At 52.4% G+C, this 26,059-nt stretch overlaps 2 protein-coding genes across 6 annotated transcripts; one reads left to right on the forward strand and one right to left on the reverse strand.

The window, feature by feature from the left end:
* Positions 1 to 2,535: 2,535 nt before the first annotated feature.
* DCTN2 (dynactin subunit 2) lies at positions 2,536 to 18,263 on the forward strand. 5 transcript variants are annotated; one of them, XM_044915380.1, is made up of 16 exons: positions 2,898 to 3,089; positions 4,016 to 4,084; positions 7,823 to 7,831; positions 10,297 to 10,302; positions 12,673 to 12,769; positions 12,944 to 13,005; positions 13,328 to 13,426; positions 13,908 to 14,068; positions 14,263 to 14,413; positions 14,747 to 14,812; positions 15,026 to 15,064; positions 15,244 to 15,321; positions 15,409 to 15,480; positions 15,709 to 15,811; positions 15,923 to 16,014; positions 16,913 to 17,360. In XM_044915380.1, the coding sequence occupies exons 1-16, from the start codon at positions 3,054 to 3,056 to the stop codon at positions 16,997 to 16,999; spliced, it is 1,227 nt and encodes a 408-aa protein (XP_044771315.1). In that variant the 5' UTR covers positions 2,898 to 3,053; the 3' UTR covers positions 17,000 to 17,360. The 5 variants fall into 5 exon arrangements, 3 of the variants coding, with proteins under 3 accessions (XP_044771315.1, XP_044771314.1, XP_021542881.1); XR_006540080.1 differs by lacking the exons at positions 7,823 to 7,831; positions 10,297 to 10,302 and adding an exon at positions 17,499 to 18,026 and having other exon boundaries at positions 2,536 to 3,089; positions 13,400 to 13,426; positions 16,913 to 17,365; XR_006540079.1 differs by lacking the exons at positions 7,823 to 7,831; positions 10,297 to 10,302 and adding an exon at positions 17,499 to 18,263 and having other exon boundaries at positions 2,806 to 3,089; positions 15,923 to 16,016; positions 16,913 to 17,365.
* On the reverse strand, positions 18,209 to 24,895 carry MBD6 (methyl-CpG binding domain protein 6). Its single transcript, XM_021687205.2, is given in 14 exon segments — positions 18,209 to 18,492; positions 18,652 to 18,715; positions 18,932 to 18,984; positions 19,091 to 19,504; positions 19,633 to 19,701; positions 19,703 to 19,803; positions 19,988 to 20,141; positions 20,421 to 21,082; positions 21,275 to 22,327; positions 22,557 to 22,719; positions 22,850 to 22,952; positions 23,254 to 23,390; positions 23,555 to 23,618; positions 24,660 to 24,895. Coding segments are annotated over 12 exon segments (3,024 nt in total). The 5' UTR covers positions 23,367 to 23,390; positions 23,555 to 23,618; positions 24,660 to 24,895; the 3' UTR covers positions 18,209 to 18,417.
* Between the last annotated feature and the right edge of the window lie 1,164 nt (positions 24,896 to 26,059).

Consider the following 26,059-nt stretch of genomic DNA (forward strand, 5'->3'; position numbering starts at 1 on the left):
CCTTTCCGTTCCTCTCGCCTCCTCCCCCACCCCTGACGCTCCTAGGTAACCTCGCCCTCACCCCTTCCCCACCCAAGTCCCTCGCCGCATCCCACCGCCCCACCTCCCCGGCCTGCCTGTCCTTCCCTCGGACTCCACCCCTCTGGAAGGGATAAGGGGCCTGAGGTGGGCCTGTCGCCGGGGTAGGGAAGAGAGTCGACGGCGTTTCCACCCCTTTTATTCCGGGACACCCTCCTCCCCCACCCCCGCCCCGCCCCTGTCACCATCCTCTCCAAACTGAGAGCACACTTCTCATTCCCCGTCCCCAACCCCCTCACACAGATTCCCAACCCACTCAGCTTTCAAGGGCGGCTGCCAGTACCCCTGTGGGGGTGGGTGTCCAGGTTCCATTTTTCAGACACCAATGTCAGGGGAGAGGCAAGTCCCTTCCCCTTCTACGTCCAAAGGTGCGCTCTCTCCCCAGTATACACACCAGGTCCCCAATGTGAAGGAAGGCAAACTCTGATTCTGGGCTATCAGAATTCAGAAACGGATAAAATTCTCATTTTTGCCTCATAGGTTGGGGCTGGGATGCAGGTGGGCAGGAGAAGCTTTTGCAAGAGAAAGGGAGTCAGAAAACAGTGAAGGGGGAGTAATGATGGGGATGGGGAAGGCCACAGGGGCTTTGAGAGAGAACCAATAGGGCAGACATCTGCATTTAGGTTTCAGACAGGTTTCAGCGCCTACGTGTTTCCTGTCCAAGTTACCATTGGATAGAGTCCCAACACCCCAGCCCCTTTCTCAGGGCTTGCTTTGTTTCTCCCCCTTCCCTAGCAAAAAAAAAAAAAAAAAAGCCAAGCCTTGGAGATTCTTTATCCTTCCTCCCCTCAGGTCAGACTCCTGCTGCAGCCCCTGGGCAGAACCACCTAGAAGCGGACCAAATTGATTTCTCTCCACGTCATAGGCCTCTGCTGGCCAACAGAGAGTTAGACTGCAGGAGTTGAGGCTCTAGGCCAAGGGAAGGAGCATGGTGATGGAAAACGGGAGGAGGGGATGGAGGTTCTGCTTAGCAATTGTCTAAGGTCACTTGGACACTATGAGGCAAGAATGAGAGAATGATGGCCTGGCCAGACAAGAAGTAACCACTCAGAACTCAGATGAGGGCTTCCGCACATTGGGCCTATGCCTCTCACCCACCTTGAGTCTTAAGGAAACTGAAGGAAATGGGTCCAGCATAAGAAACTGGATAGGAAGGCAGTAGGACTCTGTAGAAAGAGGGGTAGAGGTTTGGAGAGGAGCCAGGAGAGTATGCATAGAATGACAATGAGTTCCAAACTCCGGAACACAAGCATCTCTCCAGTCACTTGGTCTGGCACTATTTCTAAGTGTTGCAGCATCCTGCAAGCTCAGGAAACATTATGGAAAACATCCCAAACTCAGGCCCCTAGGGGTTCCAGGGTGGCAGCCTTAATGGAGTTTCAAAAATGCTTGTCTAAAAAAAAAAGGGGGGCGCCTGTGTGGCTCAGTTGTTAAGTGCCTTCGGCTCAGGTCATGATCCCAGGGTCCTGGGATCAAGCCCCACATTGGGCTCCCTGCTCTGCGGGGAGCCTGCTTCTCCCTCTCCCACTCCCCCTGCTTGTGTTCCCTCTCTCGCTGTCTCTCTCTGTCAAATAAATAAATAAAATCTTAAAAAAAAAAAAACTGCTTTAAAAAAAAAAAGCTTGTCTATGGAAGGTCAGGAAAAAAGTTTGCTGGGTATGCCCCCCCCAAAAAAAAACACCCACACACAATGCGGCAAGTTTTTCATAAAGCTAGATTTATTCAGTTTCAAGGGACTGTCTTTCATTCTTGAGAGTATGTCCTTCCTACTTTTCTAGTAAGAAATGATGGCTATAGTAAACAGTAGGCTTTCTTTTTCTAATGCACTTAGTTGACAAAATTAAAAGGTAGCAGTACTATGTCCATCCTCAGAAAGGGTTGCTGTTGTTCTATTTTTTTAAAGATTTTATTTATTTGAGAGAGAAAGAAAGCATGAGCAGGGGGAGGGGCAGAGGGAGAAGCAGGCAGGGAGCAGGGAGACCCACCTGGGGCTAGATGCCAGGGTCCTGGGATCAAGACCTGAGCTGAAGGCAGGCGCCCCAGGGTTGCTGTGGTTTTAATTTTATTGAGCTGTGAAATTCAGAAGTCTGAAAACTATTAGTGAAGTGATTAAGAGCACAGAGGGTGTTCCAACAGACATACAGCCACCACTTACCTATTTATGAGCTTGAAATAAAATTCCAGATTTGAAAAACAAAAACAGGATGTCCCGTTAAATTTGAATTTCAAATAAAAAACTAATAATGTGTGTGTGTGTGTGTGTGTGTGTGTGTCTTAGTATGTCCCAAATATGATATGGGGCATACTTACACTAAAAACAAACAAACAGAAAACTATTAGTTGTTGATCTGAAATTCAAATTTAACTAGGTGTCCTGTACTTCATCTAATAGCTCTAACTCGAGAAGATTACTTAATGTTTTCATTCCTAACATGACTAAGCCCTTACTAAATTTTACTTGCTATTATTGTTTTTGAAGTCCTTTCTGTGCCACAGCATGACAGGATGTATTCTTTTTATCTAGCCATTTAATTTCTGGAAGCCCAAACGTATTCATCTGAAAAACAGGAATTATAAAATATTTTTTCATAGACTTGATGTAAAAATGAAATAAAAAGTCGTGTGAGATAACTCCCAAAGCGCGTTATTGTCGTTCTCCGTCCAAATCCGAGTGGTCCAAGACTACACATCCCACAATCCCAGGCGGCGTCCCCCCGCCATTACCTCATTCCCTGGCCGTATTCTCGCCAATCCCAGCCTCTCCAGGGGTGTGGTAGCGGGCTGTTCTCGCGACTTTTGCCTTACCCTTCTCTCTCCTGTACGATTCCTGTCGCGAGACTTCCTGCTCCTCCGCCTCCTCCGCCGCTCCCTTTGCCGCCGCCTTAGCCCGGGACCCGGACCCAGCCTCTCCCCTACCCGAACAGCGGCCCCGGCTCACCGAGGCCCCGGTCCCCCAACCCCGCCTCGCCGCCGCCATGGCGGACCCTAAATACGCCGACCTTCCCGGCATTGTGAGTACAGGGCCAACCCCGGCTCCCCAGGACCGCACCCCCGACCTACTAAGGACCCCCAACAGACACTAACCCGTGACCCCTCCCGCCTGCAGCCCTTCCTCCGCCCCAGGGCTCCAGCCTCTGGCTCCCCGGCGGGCCACAGTACCCTCCGAACTCTTCCGACCCGACTTGGTCCGGCCGCGGAATGGCTTACCAGGCCCCTTTTCCGGCAGTGGCCGGTTTCTCCGCCCAGAAATCGTCTCTGGGGGCTTACCACTTGTGCCCAAGTGTTTCTACCATCCGTGTCAGCATCACCCGTGTCTCCCCAAATCTCCCCATAAGGCCCCTCCCCCCACCATCTCCACCCCAAACACACATACCAGGCCACTTGGTGATGGCCTTCACCCTGCCAAAGAAAAGGTTACCGTGACAGAATCCTTCTAGTGCCAGATAGAGAACTCTGCCCTCTGGGACCCCCCCCCCCCACGCCACCCCGCACGTGCCAGCCTGTACCCTCCTTTTGTGCTGCCCTGCCTGCATTCTCAAGGGTGGGGGTTGGGTCACAGGACCTTGGATACTAAGGTCCTGAGTCACTCTCAACCTTTGTGCCAGGGTAATGGTATACAGGGCCTAATTCGAAGATAGCCCTCTCCTACTTTGGACATAATGATTGCCAAGAGCCCGCCCCCATTCATATTCAGGGTCACATCTTTGTCATCACCTACTTTCACCACTTACCATGAGGTCCCAGTTGTGCCTCCTGTCATCCTCACCCCTCTAAGACATGGGAACTGACATACAGTTCAGTGGGCAGGTGGAAGAGAAGGGACAGAATCCTGGCCTCACAGCCTGCCTTCTCTGTTAGCTTATTCAAATGGAGTGGGTCCAGGGGTATTGGTGGATGCTGGGTAATGAGGTGGGGTGGTCACTGCTTCTGTCTGCAGGCCAGGAACGAGCCAGATGTTTACGAAACCAGCGACCTACCCGAGGATGATCAAGCCGAGTTTGATGCGGTAAGACTATGTGCTGCTTCAGGACTCTTATGGACCCTGACCTCTCTCCCCCAGGCAGACCCTTTCCTTTTTCTGGCAAGCCACAGCAATAAGCGGGTATGCCAACCCAGCCTGGGAGGTATGTAGGTTGCAGGCTTACAGCCACCAGTGAACAATGCCAGGACGGAGAGCCATGTTGGTGGAATCACAACTAACAAGACCTGATCCTTGGGTCTTTTACATAAAAGTTGAAATATCTCAAAACAGTTTAGTTTGGGACTAGTGATTTAGGTAGGCCCCTGGGTGCTAGTCTACAGTAATGAATCATGAAGCCTGAGCACTTAAAAACTACTTGAGGTTAGGAACTAGGCCTTTGATTTCATAAAATATTTCACTTGATACATTTTCATTAGTATCCTACCAAGAGCTAGATTTTGAAGTATAGAGGAATCATCTTTTTCCTGAACACCTAGTATCCATTGAGCAAGGAGTGAGAAAATGATGTGATTTTAGAAATATAAGGGATCTGGTCAGAGCAAAACAAATTTGAGGAAGAACATAAATATTTTCTAGCAGCAAAGGAGAGTCCCTTAGTACTTTCAGATCTAAGAAGAACTCTAAGGAAGAAATTAGCTGTGGACACATTTTAACCATGAGGGGAACCACTTATCACTGTTTATTGAATGTATTCATTCTGTGTTGGTTTTTGTGCAATGCAGAGGAAGAAATGTCCCTGCCTTTAAGGATGCCCCAGACTAATGGTGGTGGAGTTAGGATACATATAGGATAGGAAACATGGAATAAACAAAATGGAGTGAATGGAAATCAACATAGTAAAAACTTGTATGTAAGTACCAAGGGGAACAATGGTCTATTAGCATTTTTTTAAGATTATTTGAGAGAGAGAGACAGCGAGAGAAGGAATACAAGCAGGGGGAGTGGGAGAGGGAGAAGCAGGCTTCCTGCTGAGCAGGGAGGCTGATGCGGGGCTCAATCCCAGGACTCTGGGATCATGACCTGAGCCAAAGGCAGACGCTTAACCGACTGAGCCACCCAGGCGCCCCTCTATTAGCATTTTTTACAAGATGTGGTTTAGGTTCTATTCCAAAGAGAGCTGGGCTAAGGTCACATTGATGAAGCAGGTTCCGTATGTTTGTTTGTAAGTCTGTGGCTCTATCTGTGGGGCTGGTTAGTCCTGGAGAATGCTGGCTGCTGGCTTCTAATGTATGGCTTGGTGTACTCACTTATTGCTTATTTGATTTCCCCCATGTGGAAGTGGTTCTTACTTTGTGGGAACACCTTCCCTGTCTCCTCTCTCAGTGGTGTGTTCCTTGTGGCTTCTGTACTTGCTGGCATGTCAGTCTGTCCCCCAAGCTTGAGTATCTGGAGATAACGCTGATGTTGTCATTGCTCCAGGACCTGGGTGTGCACCTGTCACTCCAAGATGTATGTTATTAGGAAGCTGTCTTTGACCTCACAGAGCAGGAGTGTATAAGCTGAGGACTTCAGTCCTCTAACCCATTTCAGAGACTGTTCAACTCGGGCCTAGGCCTCTGCCTATAAAGTATCATGGCTTCATGGTGAGATAATAAATGGAAGTTTGTCCATTTGTCACTGACTGTGATACGAATGGGCAGTATCACAGCAATCCCCCTTCCAAAACAAAAAATACATTGTAGTTTTCCTTTTGAAAGAACTGAGACATTTCTTAAGAAGATGATGACAGGCATGGAAGCACTTGAATGTGCAACCCTGATTGGCTGTTTCTCCCCACTGAGCCTGAGCAGCCTATTTCAGTAGTACCTAGTGGGGCGGCTGATAGGGAGGGATACCAGAAGTATTCATTTCCTGCAGCATACTGCCCAGAATGATGGTATAGCAGTGCATAGGAGCTGGATGGTAACTACAAGAAGAGTCGAGTTGCCTCCGTCACCTAAGGCTCAGCTAAATGACTCTTCATCACTAGGCAGGAGTGAGTAGGATGGGGAGACCTTCGGTTGCTTCAGGAAGGGGGGGATGTGCTGAGATGTTTACTGATGTCAGCTAATGTCTCTGGCCTCTGGGTGTCCCTGTGGGCCTTAGGAGGGCAGCCTTCGGGAAGTCAGCTGGGTAACGGTTCTGTTACTGCTCTTAATATTGATGTAAATGTGCAACTTCAAGAGAAGTGGGTTGTACTTAGTCCAGAAACCTCATGTCTGTGAGGCCAGATTCTCACTAGCAGCCTATCTCTCACCTGCCTTCCCAAGACCTAGCCCCGATGACAGTGCACATCACCAGTACTGTGGCTGAACCATGAGGTTTTCAGTCACCTTCTTAACCCCTGACAACAGAATGTTCTGCCTTAGTCTCCAGATTATTTTCAACTTTAATCGGATTCATTTTTAAAATAGATAATATATGCACATAGAACAAAAGTCTCTTCCCACCCCTGCCTGCCACCACTCAGGTCCCTTCCCTGAAGACAACCAATATGACCAGCTTCTAATGGAACCTTTTGGGGGATCTCCAGGTTTTTATTTAAAGGAATAATCAAAGTGTGTTGACCCTCACTCTTTTAACCTCCTTCCTCTGATTGCTCCACTGTGGAAAAAATTGAGCTGCTGAAGGAAATAATGTCCTCTCATAGCCCTTAAAGATTGTAATTGCGGGCGCCTGGCTGGCTCAGTTGGTTAAGCGACTGCCTTCAGCTCAGGTCATGATCCTGGAGTCCCGGGATCGAGTCCCACGTCAGGCTCCCTGCTCGGCAGAGAGTCTGCTTCTCCCTCTGAGCCTCCCCGCTCTCATGCTCTCTCTCTCATTCTCTCTCTCTCACATAAATAAATAAAATCTTTAAAAAAAAAAAAGATTGTAATTGCTAGTTTAATTTAAACATAAAAGTATTGCAATTCCCATAGTGGAGAAGATGGGGGAGGAGAGTAGTATAAAAGGTTTTAGTTTTGCTAAAGATGATCCTGATTTTCCTACTATTCCTTTAAAACAATTTTAGCAGGAAGTAAAATATTATAAAATAAATGGGCCAGACGGCTGCACAGTCTAGCCCTTTCCTCTTCAATGTAGGAGAATCTCATCTGCATTTCAGACACTCCTAGGTTGATTTGGACGATGGGCTTGTTTGGAGACTTTTCTTTTTTTTAAGATCATTTATTTATTTACTTGACAGAGAGAGAGACGGTGAGAAAGGGAACACAAGCAGGGGGAGTGGGAGAGGGAGAGGGAGCCCGATGCGGGGCTCGATCCCAGGACCCTGGGATCATGACCTGAGCTGAAGGCAGACGCCTAACGACTGATGCACCCAGGCGCCCCTGGAGACTTTTCTTAAAATGTCTCGTCAGGAAAGCTAATTCCCGACTGGAATTTCCTCCCTGCTGGACCCACAGTCTACCTTGGGTCTGTGAGGCATTGTGCTCCTGGCTTTTGAACTGCTGGAACAAGGAGAGTAAATTCAGAAAATCTCACTAGAAACAGGATATAGTTTCTCCCTTGATGCCTTATCCATCTCCAATGCCATGGGAAAGGGGAAGAAATGACCTATAGCCACAGTTTGACAGGGTCCTGGCAGAGGCTTGTTCTCCAAAGGGGAGATACTGCTGGACACTCCACCAGCCTAAGATGAGAAACAGTACGTTCTTTTCCTTATAGTTTGAGATATCCTAGAGTTTGCTTGATTGTGTTCACTGACTGTTGGCGCTCTGGAACTTACCTGAGTTTTTCCTAATGCTTCCCCCATCCTCCCTCCTCACCACCTTGCCTGGACACTAGTTTGCACAAGTAAGACCATTCGATGCTTCTTCTCTGCATGTTTTTTCTTTCATCTGCCATCTCGCATGCAATGCTCTGTCACTGTACTATTGTTGTAGCTAATCATTTTAAATTCTATTGAGTCCCTAGCTGGGTCACTAAGGGGCCTGCTGGCCTTGTGTTCAAAAATCATTAATCAAGGTTTGGAAGTACAACTCTGATCCATGAATCATTGTCTCTTTCCCTTGTGAGGTCTGCAGAATAAAACTGTCCAGTGGAGGATGGAATAGAAACATGGAGGCTAGGACTGCTTTTGCATATGAGGCATTTAGGGGCTGAAGTTAGAAGGGGTTGGCTTTCTCCTCCTTAGACGGAAATGAAGTTAAGAGAAAAGAAGTAACTGTTAGCCATTCTAGACAAGGGTAGAGAACAAGGGGGATAATCACAGTCCTCACTTCTTAGCTATGTGTAGACTATCCCTGGGGCAAACTCATTTTAATGTTCCCTATGCTAAGCCTTTAGACAATGGTAAATGGGATGGGAAAGGAGCGTTATATGTAATTTTAAGGTAGTAATGTGGGTTATTTGTGTTTTCATGAGTCTTTCTGTTTCTGTACCCCTCCTTTAGAAATGGGTGGATGGTCAGCATTATGTTGATCCATCCTGGACAGTTTTATTCTACAGCACTCTCCAACTTCCTTGTCATCATGGTTCTGAAGTCCCTCTGGCTGCAGTGTTGGCAAAGAGCCTGAACAGGCTCAGAGAGCAGCAGTGGCCTCTTTCCCTGTCTGATCTAGAACCTCAGGTCTTGCCCTCTGAGGCACAGCCATTTAGCCAAACAGCCCTGGGGAGTCAGGGGGTCCACTAGTGAGAAGGGACTGGGAGTCATGTACCAGGTAAGCTGGTACCTGAGATCAGGGCACTTAGAATTTTCCAATCGAGGTGGCTGAATGGACTGTTTCCGTGGTGGCTGTTAAAACTCTAAGTTATAGGAATTATGCCTAAAAACTCATCATCCCACAGTGCACCCAAAGGACAGACCTGAAGGTGGTATATACTATTTACAAACTAATATACCATTTTTCATTTTCTCTGATTTTCTATCCTCCCGCATTCTGCTTGTTCCTCATGATTTGAACTTGAACTTACAGCTCATTGTTCTCTCTCTCCTTGAGTTTCTCCCAAGCTGGTTTTAGCTTGGCAGGGCAAGCAAGAGAAAGGTGGTGTGTGTGTGCCTCCCCTTGTGTGTTTGCATGTGTGCACCTGTGAGTACTTAACACTCCCTCTGTGCAGAGACATCCCACTGTAGACCACAGGGTCTGGATCTGCCTTGACCGTGAGCTGAAACAGGAGTCCTGGCTTTGCTGGACCCTGGCATCAGACGGGATGGAGAGGTTGAGGTTCAGGTGTGTCTAGCTGAACTCTCTGGGGCAGGAAGCACTTGTCTTTGTCCCTCCATGCATCGTCATATATACATAACCATCTTCAACCTTCCACGATTCTACGTGCCCATCAGTAGAGCTCCTGGAGAGGCAGGGCATACAGCTAGATTTCCCCTCCTGGCAGTTCCTTACCCATCTTGCCTAGAAGGGAGAGGCTTATCTCTGTGGCTGGACTAAAAGAAGGCCTCTTTGAAGTTCTCTCACCTTTCCCCCCTTGTCCACCCTCTAACCTCTGTGAATCTTGTGAGCAGAGGGTGGAAGAAACATTTTCTGCACATGGGCTGGTAGCTGTGAATCTTGGTGTCCTCTGGATTCTTTGTGCTCGCACATCCTGGCAGAATTGCTCTGGTTCCCTCGGTGCTGGGGGTGAGTTACCAACTAATCAAGATGGATACAAACACACTGACCTATCTGAGGGGCGAGGACGTGCCCTGCCTCTCCTCTGGCAGCAGAGAATGAGAACGGGTACTTCACTATCTCCTGACATATTTTGTTCTGCTTAACCTAAAGTCATATCAAACCACCCATGCGGGCACCCTCATTGTGACCGATTTCCGCCATCCAGATGTCTCATTCTTCAAGACTAGAGAAACCAAGAGACAGCGAGACTTGAACCATGAAGGCCCTCCTTGAGAATTACGGACCCTTAGTCAGCTACATATCCTTAGAATCCCCACAGCCTCTGCTTCACATTCTGCCTGTCTCCCCCCGCCCCCACTTTGCTGTTCCATGCCACTGGCTTGCAACATCTCACTATAGTTCTCAGATAATCTTACACTGCTTCTAATGACAGAGCTTCATGACATTCTCACCACCAGAGAGGAAAGGGTCCCAAGTTCTTCTTGTAGTGACTCCAGCTGAAATTTCTTGGCCCCCAAATTTTGCTAGGCTCCCCTGGGCCCTATGGTGCAGTGTGTTTGAAGCTATCATATAGTGCATGTGACAATTTGCTAATAACAATTTTGTCTTTTTTTTTCCCTCCCTCACCCCCATTTCCCCACTCCCTTTCCTTTTAACTCTTTTGATTTTCTCACCTCTGGGGAAAACCACAAGGAGCTGGTAAGAAGCCTGACCTTTCATCTGCTTTTTAATGGGGTGTGCTGTGATGGGCAGTTGTTTCTCTGTCCTTTTGTCTCTGCTAAATCTTTAATCCCTCTATCCAGCCCCACCCCCAGCCGACAGCCTTTTCCCAGCTTACGAATCACTGTAATGACACTGTCCCCAGCCCATGCCCCCAGATTTCTGAGGCACTGGTGGAGTGGGTGCCCCTGGAGGACAGAAGGGTGCCAGCCATCTGGGTGTCTGGGGCCACATCCTTGGGGAGACTTGGAGGGGACGCCAGTGTCAGGCAGCTCTCCTGACCAAGGACGTGGTCCTAAGTGGGAATAGTGAGATGAAAGCACGTTCATTCCTGTCACTGTCCAGGACCTCTGAGGCCCACATTTTGTATGTTGACCCTTTTCTACTCAGCCGACCCCTTCCCTGCTTAGGAAAGTGTGTAGGAAAGTAGGTTCTCATCAGCATAGTGCCTGGCTCATAATGAGGGCTTAACAGATGGCAGCCATGATTAATTTCCTTCCTTGGTCTATAGACTGTGCTTCCCATTTGTCTTTTTAAGAGGACCTTTTAAAAATGGATTTCTACTTCATTGGCCTTGACTGGGGCAATCACAGGGAGGAGTGGCATACTCTTGATTGTGAACTTAAAAGAGAAGGTGGTTGTCTCTCCTGGTCGGGAGTCCTTCTCAGACAAACACTTTGTAGAGGCCAGACGTCACACAGTTATTTGGCCTGTGGGTGCTCTGGCCATACATTTCAGAGAATATTAAAGAGATAATAATTTGGGGCTCAGTTGTCTCTTTGCCCTTGCATATAGGACGTTGAGCCCTTTTGTTTTCCCTTAATCTTTAGCTCTTGCCTCTCTGCTCAGCACTTCCCTGAAGAAGAGGTAAATGTCAAAGTTGATGTTTTCTCCTTACTCCCTCCTTTCCCTATTTTTAAAGCTGCCACTCAACTGATTCCATCTCTAAGAGCAGACCAGAGACGAAGGATGGAGCTTCTGCTGCTCTTCATGATGCCTCTCCATTATCATCCCCTACCACCCCCAATACCCACATTCAGGCAGAGACTCTCTGTCCAGTCCTGGCGCACGTTAGAATCAGCTGGGTAGCTTTTCAACTGGCCTACTCTCCTGGCCCTACCCCAGAATGATAATGAAATCAGAATCTACAGAGGAGAACCCAGGCCTCTTTTCCTCCCCTTTTTTTTTTTTAATTTTTTTTTTTTTTTAATTTACATTTTGTAAGTGACGCAAATGCGCAGGCAGGGTTGAGAACGGTTGTTAAATGAAAGAAGACTCAGTTTGCCTGCTTCCTGTGGAAGTTGGAGCTGTCGTCCCCAATAGCACAGGACTCCTGGGTCTCCTCCCCTCTCCTTCAGGAATGTAGTGAGAGCTGTCGGACTGCTGACCAGGGAAGGAGATGTGTTAGTCCAAAGTGCCCGGTCTTGGTGTAGTTGTTGGAATCTGAACAGCCAGTCAGTATCTAGTAAGGAGGGAACCTCTCCGCTACCGTTTCTAGGGTGAACTTTCTTTATCACTTTCTTTGCCATGCTCCCTGCTAATGGGAGAGTTTCAGTGCTTGAGACAAGAACAGAGGGCTCAGGGAGAAGAGGCGGGTGCTGCAGCTTCTCTTTGAGAAGCTGCTGGGCTACCTCCATGTCAGGATGTAGGTGTGGCCCTCACCCGTGGGTCCTCTTGGCAAGCAGGTAGTACTTCTGTTATTGCTTTTAAGACGTCCCTTAAAAAATAATACAGTAATCTCTTGCCTCTTCTCTCTATACCCTGAACTTCCCAGCCTCATGGCAGCCTTGAACATAGGACTGCTGGTCAGGCCCTCTCCCAGCCTCGCTTTTGTATCTCAGAGCTGGTATCTTCCCTTCAGCAGCATATTCACCCTCAGAGTTAGCAGCTGGACTGTGTGCCACCCTTCCTCTTTCCCCCCAGCAAGAATGGGAGGTTAGTTTGACATGTCCTTCCTCAGCAGCAAGGAAATTTACGTTTGGGAGGGGGAGGTTCAAAGAGGTAGGTTGGTTTCTTGCCCTGAGTGCATGGTGTGTGCCAGGTAACTGGGAGGGCCCTGGTGGGTGGGTGGGGGGAGGGGGAGGCTTATGTACAGAGTGGGCGGGGAGGTTATGCTACCTCTTTCCTTGAATCAGGGTGTTAATATTTATACAACTGACACTCCAAATTTACCAGGAAGCTTCCGTTTCCTAGGTTGAGCCTGGGTCAGCAGCTTGGAATGGAGCTGCCCTTCTCTTCCCTTGGGAACATAGGGCCCAGTCTCCTCTAGTGGTTTGGGGATTTTGTGGGGTCAGGGAAGTCTAGGGTGAGAATGAATCTGCCTCTGGCCTGAACTACCTATTCCTGCAGGAGGAGCTGACGAGCACAAGCGTGGAGCACATCATTGTCAATCCCAATGCTGCCTATGACAAGTTCAAAGACAAGAGAGTGGGGACAAAGGGCCTTGGTGAGACTGGGCTGGAAACTGGTCGGCGGGGAGGCCTATCGTCAGACCATAGTGACTTGCTTCGGGGAAAGGGTCCTTCATGGAGATCTTTCATGGTAGCCCTGACAGTCACCTGAGACCATGACTGCCCCGGGCCTCGATCACGCCCTCAATTCCATCTTCTTTTCTTGGCAGATTTCTCAGATCGTATTGGAAAAACCAAGAGAACAGGATATGAATCTGGAGAATATGAGATGGTTTGTTGTGTGTGTGTTGATGGGAATGGTGCAGTGATCCTAGTTAGGAGGGACATCAAGGGATACAGTCAGGCTTCTGAGTTTTTCTCTCCTTGGGGGTCCTGAGAATCCCAGCAGGATACAATTGAGGATGCTTAGTCCCCCTGCTGTTTGCTCTGGAGAGTCTGCAGGCCTCCAGCTACCTCCAGTTTTTCTGTAATGGTGTTGTGGATTCTGAATTGGACAGGAAGCCCTTACAACTTAGGCTCCGGGTTTGGATAAATTCTTGAGAAGCCTCCCTGTACCGAGAGATGTAACTTCACTGTGTGTACTTGCTCTCTAGCTTGGAGAGGGCCTGGGAGTGAAGGAGACACCCCAGCAAAAGTACCAGCGACTATTGCATGAGGTCCAAGAGCTGACGACTGAAGTTGAGAAAATCAAGGTAACTATAAACTCCCTTCTCCCCTTTGTGCTCTGACTGACGTAGCAGAGGAGGACCTCACAGCAGGAGGAGAAAGGTTCCTGAGGCTCCTGGGTAAGGGAGCTGAGGTTCCTAGGTTTAGGAATATAAATAAATCTACATTCAGTGCCACAGGTGGGTAAGAACCATCCAGTAACTTCCAGCCACAGCCATTCTTAAGGGCCTTGATCCTTTTTTCTGGTCTTTTTTTTTTTTTAAGATTTTATTTGAGAAAGAAAGCACACGAGAGAGAGCTAGAGAGAGCATGAACAAGGGAAGGGGCAGAGGGAGAAGCAGACTCCCCACCAAGGAGGGAGCCGGACGTGGGGCTCGATCCCAGGACCCTGGGATCATGACCTGAGCTGAAGGCAGACGCTTAACGACTGAGCCACCCAGGCGCCCCCTTTTTTCTGGTCTTGATTCCCCCTTGCCACCCCTCATTGTCTACTTCTTTTCATACCAGACAGCAGTGAAGGAGTCAGCCACTGAAGAGAAGCTGACCCCCGTGGTATTGGCTAAACAATTGGCAGCCCTGAAGCAGCAGCTGTTTGCTTCCCACCTGGAGAAGCTGCTGGGACCAGATGCAGCCATCAACCTTACTGACCCTGATGGAGCTCTGGCTAAGTGGGTGCCCTGCTTTGTTGGGAAATCATTGCTGACTGGGGCATAGGGAGCCTCAGCCAGGTACTGGCCAGGATACTAAGGGGAGAGGTAGCCTAGTTGTTCCTTAATGCTGAGTGTGAGGCAGAAATGAGAGAGTGGCTGGGCTGGCCCGCATCCTTCAAGTCCTGATCTTATCACTCGGTCTCCTGGCCCAGGCGCCTGCTGCTGCAGCTGGAAGCAACCAAAAACAGCAAAGGAACTGGTTCAGGGGGAAGGACCACCGGCGGGACTCCCGTAGATAGTAGCCTTGTCACTTACGAGCTACATTCTCGGCCTGAGCAGGACAAGTTCTCTCAAGCTGCCAAAGTAAGTACGTATGTAGGTTGGTTGGGGGGCTAGGGTGACGTGGCCCTGAAGACTCTCCTACCTCCCTCCAAGGGATCAGATCTCAGGAGAGGGTGCTGGGGATGCTTCTGATTCCTCTTGATGTCTCGTTCTCCATGTTTCCCTCATTCATCTACTTTCAGTTAAGATTTTAAGAGTGTGATTAGGGATGTGTTCCAGAGAGTAGTCCCTTGGCAGAGTGGAGAGGAGGAGCGAGGGGAATGGCAAGCAGACAAGCAGAGAATAGCAGGATCTTAGTGCCCGCTGTAGCAGCAGGGAGGCAGATGGCGAATCTCACTTCCTTCCTCGCCCTAGGTTGCAGAACTTGAGAAGCGCCTAACAGAGCTGGAAGCAACTGTACGCTGTGATCAGGATGCTCAGGTCAGGTGCTCTCCTCTACTTAGTCTGACCCTTGGATCCTGCACCCTCATCCCTAACACCCATAGCATTCCACAGAACCCTGGGAGGGTGGGAAGGTCTTCAGTTATCAGATCAGCCAGTGGGTCGCCAGCTAGAACCAGAAAGGATGGGAGAAGGTAGTAATCAGGTGGAGATACAAGAACCACTGATTTCTTTCCGCCTTTTCCCCACCAGAATCCCCTTTCAGCAGGTCTACAGGGAGCCTGTCTTATGGTGAGTATAAGAGGAACCAGATTTTTGGATTACAGAGGGGATATTGAGGTTGGGTTTGCTTGGAGAACTCTTTTAGGGTCCATAGCTATATATTAATCACCTCCAGTGGAATACTGGGTGGCCTCTTCCTAGTCTGATCCTTTCCCCTTCGTGAAGCTTGTCCCAACCCCCACCCCCAGGAGACTGTAGAACTGTTGCAAGCAAAGGTGAACGCCCTGGACCTTGCAGTTTTGGACCAAGTGGAGGCTCGGCTACAGGTATTAGGTGGAGGGCAAACTGGATTACAGGTAGCTTGGGACTTTGGAAGCCCTGGGTGCCCTATCAACCTTGAAATCTGTTTCCAGAGTGTCCTGGGAAAGGTGAATGAGATTGCCAAGCATAAAGCTTCTGTAGAAGATGCAGATACACAAAGCAAGGTCAGGAAGAGCCCTTCCCCCATCTTTATACCCTTTCCTGTTCCCTCGTGTTCTCCAAGTCATTCTGGTGGTCTCACCAAAACCTGAGAGCATCGAATCCCGGATGCTGTCTTTGTGAGCTCTTACCGGCTAAGAGAGGGCAGTGCTTCCCGCCTGCCCCACCCTAGCGAGGGAATCCGTGTGTACGTCGCTCGGCCATCCCCTCCGGGCCCTGTCCTGTTCCCTCAGGTGCACCAGCTATATGAAACCATACAGCGCTGGAGCCCCGTTGCCTCCACCCTTCCTGAGCTGGTGCAGAGACTTGTCACCATCAAGCAGCTGCATGAGCAAGGTGGGAGGCCAGCTGCCAGGCGAGCTAAGAGGAATGGGAAGGCACGCAGCTTTTGTTTCCTTCCCTCTTGGATTCTAATGTCCCCCATGCCTTTCCTACCTTCTTTCGTAGCCATGCAGTTCGGTCAGCTCCTGACCCACTTGGATACCACACAGCAGATGATTGCTAGCTCCCTCAAGGACAACACCACCCTCTTGACCCAGGTGTGTGCCCCTTTATTGGTCTGCTGCCTCCCTTCTCTAGCAGACCGGGTTCTCCAGCTTTGTCTCAGTGGGTTCTGCCTTGGCCCAGGTAGTAGCATGATGTGGCAGGGGCTTGGCTCGAGTCTCCACTGTTTTTCAGTAGTTGTGGGACCTTCGACAACTTAACCTATGAATCTCCATCTTACCATCTGGAAAATTACACCTTCCTCAGGGTTGTATGGATTAGGTGAAATACTGTGGGTGAATTGTTAGGAGTCCAGTGAACCTCAGTTTTTCCTAGAATACCTACCCTGTTCTTCTATAGTCTCGGCTTAGCTTTCCCCTCCCTGGGTCCTCAGCCAGATGTGCTTATATCCAGAGCACGGCACATTGGGAGGAATATGGATTCTGAAATGAACAGCGGGCTCCAACCTTGCTGTGCTGCTTGTTTTCTGACGCTGGGCAGCGAGCTTCCCCTTCACTCTTAGCAGAGCCCAGCACATGGTCCTCGGTTTTTCTTGGAGGCACTGTTTTCAGTGCTGGGGGCAGAATTATAGCTGAGAGACCCAACACCACAGGACCATCAAGATAAATGAAAAAATATATAAAGTGTTAGTATGTTCTGCCTCTAGAGCAGTTTTCTAAACTTTTGAGCCAGTAAAACTCTCATTTCAGTAAAATCTTACCTGTTCCTCATTATATAAAACAGATCAAAAGAATGGTTCTGGTTGAGTCCTGCCTGCTTGGCAGTCCCTAAACTAGGTCCTTCGTACTCCAAGGATACTCTGAAAACTGCTACTATAACCTGCCCGCTCTGGGGCCCATAAGCTGTGCTTCCATTCTCTTCTCTTAGAGCATTTCTCAGGTGCTCACCCAAGCAAGCACCTGGGCCTAGTAAAACATTTCTGTGACTTTCTAGGTGCAGACTACCATGCGTGAGAACCTGTCCACGGTTGAGGGGAACTTTGCCAACATTGATGAACGGATGAAGAAGCTGGGAAAGTGAGCACCTTTAGGAGATGGAGAACAGGGGTAATCCCTACCCCTTTGAACTCTGTTAACAGCTTACATAGGGTTTCCCCTTAATTATAACCCTCGCATCCCCATACCATTTGACACTGGGGGCAAAGGGGTTCTTCTTGCATGTGGGGTTTACACCCCTCCTCTGAGGAATACAGAGTGGTAGCTGGGGGACAGTAGATGGTGGTCTCCCCTCAGGCCCCGGGGACTTGGGCCCCACCACACGCCAGTTCCCATCCAGTACTGCTTTGCCTGGGGCGGGGAAGGATTGGGTCCTGTCCTCCAGCACAGCTCCCGGGGCTGGCTGCAGTACTGTACAACTGTTTCTGACCATTAAATGCTGTTGTCCTCTGTGTGGCCCCTGCTGTGTTTCCTGGGGAAGAGGCAGCACTGAGACGGACCTTCACAGCCTAACAGGCAGCCTCAGCCCCTCTCTGCTGCAAGAGGATTTAAACTGTAACCTGCTCTTATACCAAAGAATTAAGGAAAAAATGAGTACAGAGTCAGAGCCAGAGTTTCAAAATATTCTCATCTGTTAAATTAAGAGTGTCTCCCATAGAAAAGCAGTGGAGGCCCCACAGGGCAAGTACAAAACAGAATTAAAACTCCCAAAGGTCTTGTCTTTACAAAAGAAAAGGCAGGAGGCAGCCCCTGGACAGCGGGTCGTGCTGGCCGCTCCGGTTGGACCACGTTGCATAATCCTCAGTCGCATCATCACAACGTCTCTGAGCGTTTCGATGGGGGAGAAGGGGCAGTGTAGTGTGTGTGGGAGGAGAGGCCCAGTGGGCTCTCTGTGCCCCCTTACCCCCTTTTAGATCCCAGAGGAAAGTAGAGGGAAGCTGGCTACACCTTGAAATGAGGCTATGTGTTTCAAACCTGGGGACAGGGGTAAGAGGGGATCTGTGCTTTGAGCAACCTGAGCCAGAGGCAGAGGGGTGTTGGAGGGGTGAGGGGGGAATGCATGATGCTTATTGCTTTGTACCTTTCACCGGGAAGGAGGGCAGCAGCCAACAGTAGCTCACAGGTTTGTAAACTGAGCCTGCTGGCTTCAAGAAGGGAGGCAATGAAGTCGAATTAAATATAAAAGAGTCATTTGTGCAAAAATAACTTAAACAAATAAAAGACCTGGGGAAGGGGGTGTTCCCCTTAGCCTGGTGGGGAGAGGGCCATATACCACCCCCCCAGGCCTTTTCAGTGACATGGCTTTGGGGGGGAGGGGGTGAGCTTCCCTACCCCCTGCAATGGCTCAGGATGGGATTGTAGGGGAAGGGCTTGCATTTGTGCTCTGAGTGGGGAGTAGTGCCCCCACCCACTGTCCACAGGTGCAGGTGGCTGGCAGGGGCTCCCAAGGCTCAGCACTCAGCTCTCCCCAATCAGGGTCAGATCCAGCTCCAGGTATGGCTGCTAAGGGGCCAGTTTCCTCCTCTTGTTTTTGGCAGGACGGCCAGGGCGGGCCCGGGGAGGCAGAGGGACAGCCGCCTATACAGGAGGGGAAGTTGAAAGAAATGATCAAACAGCTAGGTATTGGGAAGTCTTTTTATTTTCTCCCCACTCCCTCTAATCCTCTTCTCCTCCTGCCTCATCCCTGACAACCGCCCCCCCCCGCCCCCCCCGCCGCCAACCCTGACACACACTTACACGGGTTGTAGGGCTGGGGTCCAAGGTAACATCCTGGCGGGAGCTATTGCTGTTCCGGGTAGGGCTGCAATAAGGGCACGGATGATCAGGAATACTTCCCCAAGCACGAGGTGAAGTTCAGAGTTTGGATGGGAAACTTTCTACTTTTGGATCATAAAGGCATAATCTTATACATATATAAGTAAGTTTGTGCCTTTTTGAAAGTCAGGCCACTCTAGACATTTCTATAAACCATCAAGAAATGGGGAAAGGCCAGGACTGTGGTAGGCCCAACACTCACTTGTATTTTCTCCTCCGGCCACGACGAGACTTTCTGACTACCCCTGGGGGCACCTGGGAAAACATGGACTGTATGTGTAGGAAAAGTCAGGGAAAGGAACCGTGTTCCCAGCCTTTCCTCAGAGCCCTTCAGCCCAAACCTCCATCACCCTGCACTCACCTTAAGGTCCTCAGAATGGGGTCCAGGAGGGGATGGATCCTTGGGCTCAACACCCCCTTCAGCCAGCTCCCCATTATGCTGCCAGTGGTGGGTCCTTCTTGGGGACCGTTCCATTTGTCCATTGAAGCCACCACGTGCCCCCCACTTGAGGGCCAGTCGGCCAGGCTCCCGCCGGCTGCCAGGCTTTCGGCCCCGGCCTGGCCTGGCCTCACCATTAATGCCCCTAAGTCCCCCTCCTCCCCTCCGGCCCCGTTTCCCTGACCCCCTCCCAGTGAGCAGCTCAGGGACTGGGGGGTCGGGAGAACCGTGGGGTGGGGCTAAGGCACTGAGGGGAGGCCGGGCAGGCTCCGGTTCTAGGGCTGAGGTGGGGCTCTGAGGGGGCAGACAAGGGGCTTCTGGCTGCTCTGGAGGAATCTGCAGGCAAAAAATAAAATCTTAGTCCCAAATATGGTTCCTCTGCTACTGTAACTCAAAAAAATCTACTTCCAGTTTGGGAAAAAATTCTGTCCCTGACACCCCCCACCCCCAACACACACCGTCACCTGGAGACTCTGTAGCAGGCAGGCTAGGGGACTAGAAGCCTCTGAGAGGGGTGGAGGAGCTCCCCCCCCCAGGGAGGAGCTGCAGCCCCAGCTGGCCAGAGAGAAGAGGGCCAGGAGGCTGCAGCAGGCTGGGGAGGGCTCCAGGGCTGCTGGTCAGCGAAGACAGATCACCTGTGAGGAGTTGGAAGGTCAGGAGTCTCCCTCCGCAAACCGGTTAGGCTGAGTAGACCCTATTTATCTCTTAGGCTTAACCCCAGGGTCAAAGACTCTTCCCCAAGTCATCTAGCCTCTACTCCCAATTTTTACTGCTTCCTTTTTTTTTTCCTCTTTCACACCAGCTTTCCCTCAGACTCACCCAGCAGGCTGGCACTCAGCAGAGGGCTAAGGAGTTGGGGGGGTCTCCCTGAGTTGGAGGGGGCCTTGCCCAGAGAGGAGGCCCCCGGGTCAGTAGTTGCCGTGGTGACACTGGAGGTAGGTGGTCCAGGTTGGGGGGCACTCAGGACACAGGGCTAAAGAGAAAGAATGGTTATAACACTATGTGTGTGAAATATTTCATAAACGTAGAGTACTTTCACACATACAATCTCACTGAAGCCTCACGTGAAGTAGGCCACGCTTATTAAATACAGACCCAGTTCTTGCAGCCATCCTACCCCCAGCCAAGAAGTAAGCCCTCCCCAAAGGCCCTGAGGAAGAGCTCAGGCATGAAACTGAAAGCCTTTGATTCCCAGCTCCCATCCCTGATTCTACCTCTTGTTCTGTCCCACCCACTCACCCCCTGTCCTCACCTGGGGGGGTGTCCCCGAGGGGGGATCCAGGCTGGCAGCCAGCAGCGCAGAATTTAAAGCTATGAGGGTGGGGGGGGCTGAAAGTGGGGGGAACAGTAGGGGGGGCAGGTCTCCCAAACCTGAAAATGTCTCCCCACTTGGACCCCCAGCTCCCTCTGCAGATCCCTCCCCATCCCCAGCTGTGGGGCCCAGGGCCAACAGGGGCAGGAAAGAGGCAAGGAGGTTGCTAGGAGGTGCAGAAGGGGGTGGAAGAAGGTCTGAGGGGGGCGGTGGAAGCAGGGAAGCCACCAAAAGCGAAGGCCCTTCAGGCTCGCCTGGGGCTAGGGGAGGGCCAGGTCCTCCCGGTGGGGGTAGCAGGGGCTCAGGGGGAGGTTGTCCCCCTCCCCCAGCCAGCACGCCAAATAAACTGTGGCTGAGCAGTGGAGAAGGTGGGGGCTGCCCCAGACTCAGAGGGAGAGGCAAGGCCCCTAGCATCCCCGGGAAGCCGGCTCCACTCAGCGCCAGGCCCTGCTCAGGACTGGGGAAAGGGAAAGCCTCCCCACCAGCCAGGGGAGGCAGAGGGCAGGCTGGGCCCGCCCCCATCCCGAGCCCTTCAGATGGGCTTTGAAGCACAGGGCTGGGGACCAAGGGGGCTTTGGAGGCAGCTGGTGGGGCAGGGGCACCTGCAAAGGAAAAGAGAAATTCAGCTCAAGGGAGGACCTTTCTCCCAGCATCCAAAGAACCCAACCTTCATGCCTCCAACCCGGAAAACCACCGAAGAGCTCTCTAAACTCCCCTAAACGCCTTGGCTGCCTTTTTCCACTGGGAGGAGGAAGGGCTCTTGCACGCTCACGCTCACGCTCACGCTCACGTACCTGGCACACTGCTGAGGCCGCCACTGGTGGCCCCCGGGAGGGAGGGCGGAATAGGGCGCCTGGGCTGGGGAGGGCTCCCTGAGGAGAGGGCTGGGGGAGGAGGAAGGTGTGCATCTGACCCCAAAAGGTTAAAGCTTCCATCGGAGTGGGAAGGGCCAGGGGTGGGGAGTCCCAGCAGGGACAGCACAGAAGGGAGAATCGGCTGGGATGGTTCAGGGAGAGGAAAGGGTTGGGGGACGGGAGCAGGGGCCCGAGGACGGCTCCGTCTAGGGGCTTGAGGACCGCCCCCTTCTAGCAATCGCAGTACAGTTGGGGGTCTGCGGGGACGACGCTGAGAGGGCCGGGGTGATGAGGAGTGGGAAGCCGAGGGTGTCTGGGCACGGGGCCTTCGGCCCTGTAAAGTGCTGGGAGGGGGGAGCAGGGGGTGCTGTGCCTTGGCCGCTGCAGAGAGTAGGCTGCTAGCAAGGAAGGGGGGTGCCCCGGGCCCCTCCACCGTGGGGGCCCCTCCTAGGGGTCCCAAGACCAGGGGCAGGTGCATAGGGGCTGAAGACACTGGTGGCTGAGTGGCAGGACCAGGGGGGCCAGGGGGACCGGGGAGATTATTGCTTGGGGGCAGAGGAGGGGGCGTTAAGGCATCACTACAGTGGAAGAGAGAAGGGTCTGAAGGTGGTGAGGAGGAGGCATGGGGGGCTGGAGAAGAGCCCAGGTCAGGGGGCACCAGGCTGGAGCGGAGGGCGGCTCCCCAGTTGTAGGAGGGAGCGTTGAGGCTGATAGCGGGCGGAGGGGGTGGGGCTGGAGAGGGGGCGTTGCCCCTTGGGAGGAAACAGGGGCTGCTGCTGCCTCCAGAGGGCACGGGGTCAGGAAGCCTTGGTGGTGGGAAGAGCCCCCCAGGGCCTGCTAGAGGGGGGAAGGCCTGTGGAACTGAGGGTGGTTCTGGGGGAAGGGAGCCAGGTCCCCCATTAAGTGGAGTTGTAGGAGGGACTCGACAGGGAGGGCGGGCAGAGGGGGGCCCTGGGGACACAGTGGGGAACATTTGGGGGCTCGCTCCCTCTCCTGCAATAAATGAGAAATTAAGGGTCAGCCTGTGGCTCCCCTTCCAACAACTTTCTTTTGTCTTCTCCATCCCATCTCCCACAAACTCCCAACCTCCCCGTGCCTTCCTCTCCTCAAGCAGCTCCCTACTCCACCCGTGTCCTTGCTCCCTCTCATAGAGCTCCTCCCACCATCCCTCTTCCAGGCCCTTAAGTTTTCCTCAGTTGTCGGTAAAGTGGAGAAGACTCACCAGGAGAAGAGTGTGAGCAGGTGGTCTCCATGCTGCGGTACAGAGTTGCCATGGCAACGGCTTTCCGCCGGTGGTTGCACAGCTTGGTCATGTCCTCCTCTGATGCGGGCCCCACCCCAGCCCCACCCGGGGTCACCGGGGCCAAAGGGTCAAAGTTGAAAACCTGTAAGGCGGGAGTCACGGACAGGGACCCTGAGAGAGTGGCATCTGGGAGAAGCGCTACCACGGTCAGTGACTTGTATTAGGTCTCTTGGCTCATCCCTGTATTCTCTGGCACCCCTCACCACTCTGACCTTGGGGACATTGAGTGGACACTCCAGACCGCACTTGCAGGTCCCATCGCTGAGGAGGTAGCTCCGGGTTTGCTCCAAGGAAGACAGCTCTGTGCCACTTGGGCTGGGAGAGCACAGGGTCAGAGAGCACGGAGTTAGTTGACACTGAATCAGGAGATGTGCCTAAAGGACAGTTCCTTAGTCAAAGACCTTCCTAGGAAGGACAGAGAGTAAAGATGTGGAAAGAGAAAGAGGGAGAATAGATTTAAAGGGCCAGAGATACAGAGAGCAAAAAGGCCGAGGAAGGAAGAACAGAGGAGAGCAATAGGCTATCAGAGATCTGGGCGCTGAGAGGAGAGGTGGGAGAGAAAACTCAGGCACTGAAGGGCTGGGGACAGAACTCTGGGAACCCTGAGGATCCATACCTGATATAGAGCACAGCACCCTCTCGAACACAGCGCTGCCAGCCGATGGGGACAGATGTGGCCACAGGGCCCCCAGCTCTGTCTGCTCCACTGCTCTCATTGCCCCCATTCATTGTGTGTAATCAGCTCCCACGTGCCTGATAACACAGACATCCATGTGGGCATTAGGAGGATTAAACTGCACTGGGTACCTGAGGGAGTATTCCAGGAAGGCAAAGATTGTGGGGAGACCCAAAAGAACTCAGGGGCATGGAGAAACCCTGAGAGCTGGGAGAGAAAATGAAGAACCCGCCGTGGCTACCTGAACATCTCTGCAAACATTGTGGGGTCCAGTCTAAAGCCGGGGCCTCCGGCTTAGCCCACACCTGCAACACAGGAGAGAGAAGGGACTGTCGGAAATCTGCCCAACTCAGAAAAGCACCAAACCCCAGGACACTCTGAAGGGAAAGATCCTTAACCCTACAGGTAAGTGCACACACAGATCTCAGGGATCTGCTGGCTGAGTCCACAACCATCCTTTCCATGTACAGGCCCTAGGAACCAGAGGATCAAAGCCTCAACTCCCAGGGACCAAGGAATCAGAGCCCAATCCCTAGACATAAAGGGCAAGGCCCCTTTGTCCCATCAGAGACAGAAGACTTCATCCTGGAGTATGGGCAAATTCCCATAATGCCAGGACACTAGGAAGTTTCCCAGAGAGTCTGGCCCCCTGCTGTTCCCTACCCCCAGGAAGATCATATAAAAAGTACAGATTGCCCCACAGGTCACCAGGCAATTGCCCAACTGTCCGCTGGGGTGGTACCAACAGAACCCCTCCATGCCTGCTCCATTAGACAATCACTGATCTAGTTGATTTGGATCTTCTTAAGAAAGGTTGGAATCATAGCTCTGTCTTCTCCCAGAATCCTGAGAAGCTCCTGATTTTCCCCCAAGCCTCAGGCAAGGGGATTCAGCACCTCCTACCCCACTGGCTTCAAATTGGCTCCAAGAGGGATTCTCCTCTGATATGTGGGGACGCCCCCCCCACCCTCCAAACCTGCAAGTATCCTCTCCAATCTCACCATCGCTCCCACCCCACACTGGCGGCTTCCAAACTTTCCCTCTCATAACAAGGCGCCCTGTCACCCAGCCTGCTTCCCTCAGCCTGGGGAGGAGGGGAAGGCGCACGAAGTAGGAAGGAACTTGGGGAGAGGGCGGGCGGAGGGTGGGCGAAGCACTGAGGGGAAGGAGGTGAAGAAGGCAAAAGTCAAGCAGTGAGAGGGAGAAACGGTGGGGGCAGGTGAGGGCGGGGGAGTGGGGATGGGGCCAGGGAAAGGGGCCGAGAGGACGCGGAGGGGGCAGAGGGTAGGGACTGGAGGGGAGGGGAGGGGGAGGGGCGGGGTGGGGGGGCCGGGCCCTGCACTCACCGCGGCCCATGGTTCGGCCGGCCCCGCCCTGCGCAGTCGCGGCCCAGAGGGTGAGTGGGAGGGAGTGGGAGGAGGGTCGGTGGAGCCCGAGCCTCCGGTACGGCCCCGGCCGGTCCTAGCAGGAAGCGCCGCCGCCGCCGCCGCGGATCACCGAGCGGCCTCCCGCGCATGCGCCATGGGGGCCAGGGGCAGCCCTGGGGATTCCGTTCCCAGAAGGCACCGCGCAGGCTGCTGCCGCCGCCGCCGTCGCTGCCGCCGCCACCGCCGCAGCCGCCGCCGCCGCCGCCGCTGCCCGGACGGGAGAGGGGCGGGGCCGGGCCCCCGCCCAGCGGACAACGACGAGCCAACAGGAGGGACCGCAGTGCGCATGCGGGAGCGCGCCTACCCCTCCCCCACAACCCCCCATTAATCCCCAAGAGAACAAACACCCCACGCGGCCCCCCCGCCCTCCGCGGAAGGATCTGAGCCTCTTCCCAGGCCACTGGTGGCCAATCCCAGCCCTCCCCGGGGAGGGGCCCCTTCCAAAGCCACAATCTGTTGGGGGAGCCAGGAATGCCAGGTCCGGGAGGGGCCGGCCCCAAAAGATGAAAGTCGCGACTTGCCCTGCCCCGCCCCAAAGGCTTCCCGGGTAGTGTGCTGGGACTTGACCCGCCTCCCCAGGTCAACATGTCACAACACGACCTCAGCCTGTCAAGTCACACGACCTTTGCCTGTCACTGACAACCTGGTCAAGTCTTTGGGCCAGGAGAGACCATCTGGTCCAACCCACCCCCCACCCCCATTTACAGAAGGGGAAATGGAGGTCTGGAGCAACGGAGCAGGCCTGGCCAAGGACCTGTCACTGTCACACCACCACCTAAACCTGCCTTCCAGCCACAACCGACCTTGTGACAGATTCTCCTTAACTCTGGCTGCCCCCACGAGGGTATGACAGTATATATAAGGTTGGCCGCCACATGGCATCTTTTTTCTACCTAATGGCACAAGAAAAATACTTTGCATTTTAAGTGGTGCTTTTCACTTTTGTTTAAGCTGCCTCCAAGTTATAGTTCTCTCATTTTATCTTCACAACTCCTTATCTTTTATTTACAAACAAGAACAGTTGAGGCACAGAGAGATTAGGTGGCTGGCCTAGGGATCCCTGGGCAAGTGAGGGACAGTTGAGGCTAGAATCTGGGCTCCTGACAACCCGTCCACGGCAGTTGTGCGCTCAAGTGCACCCAATGTCCCAGGCAACGAGGTTCTACTGTCGCCCAAGCACCTAGGAGGCAGGAGGCTTGTGCACGGCTCCTCACAGCAGGGAGTCACAGGACTTGCGCGTCCGGTACAGCGAAAAGGGCGGGTCTTGATCTTTCGGTGAAGAGCACCAGAGCACCGTGGGGGGCAATGATGAGTGGGGA

This window comes from Neomonachus schauinslandi, chromosome 5 (genome assembly GCF_002201575.2).
Source record: "Neomonachus schauinslandi chromosome 5, ASM220157v2, whole genome shotgun sequence".
NCBI classification, from domain to species: Eukaryota; Metazoa; Chordata; class Mammalia; order Carnivora; family Phocidae; genus Neomonachus; species Neomonachus schauinslandi.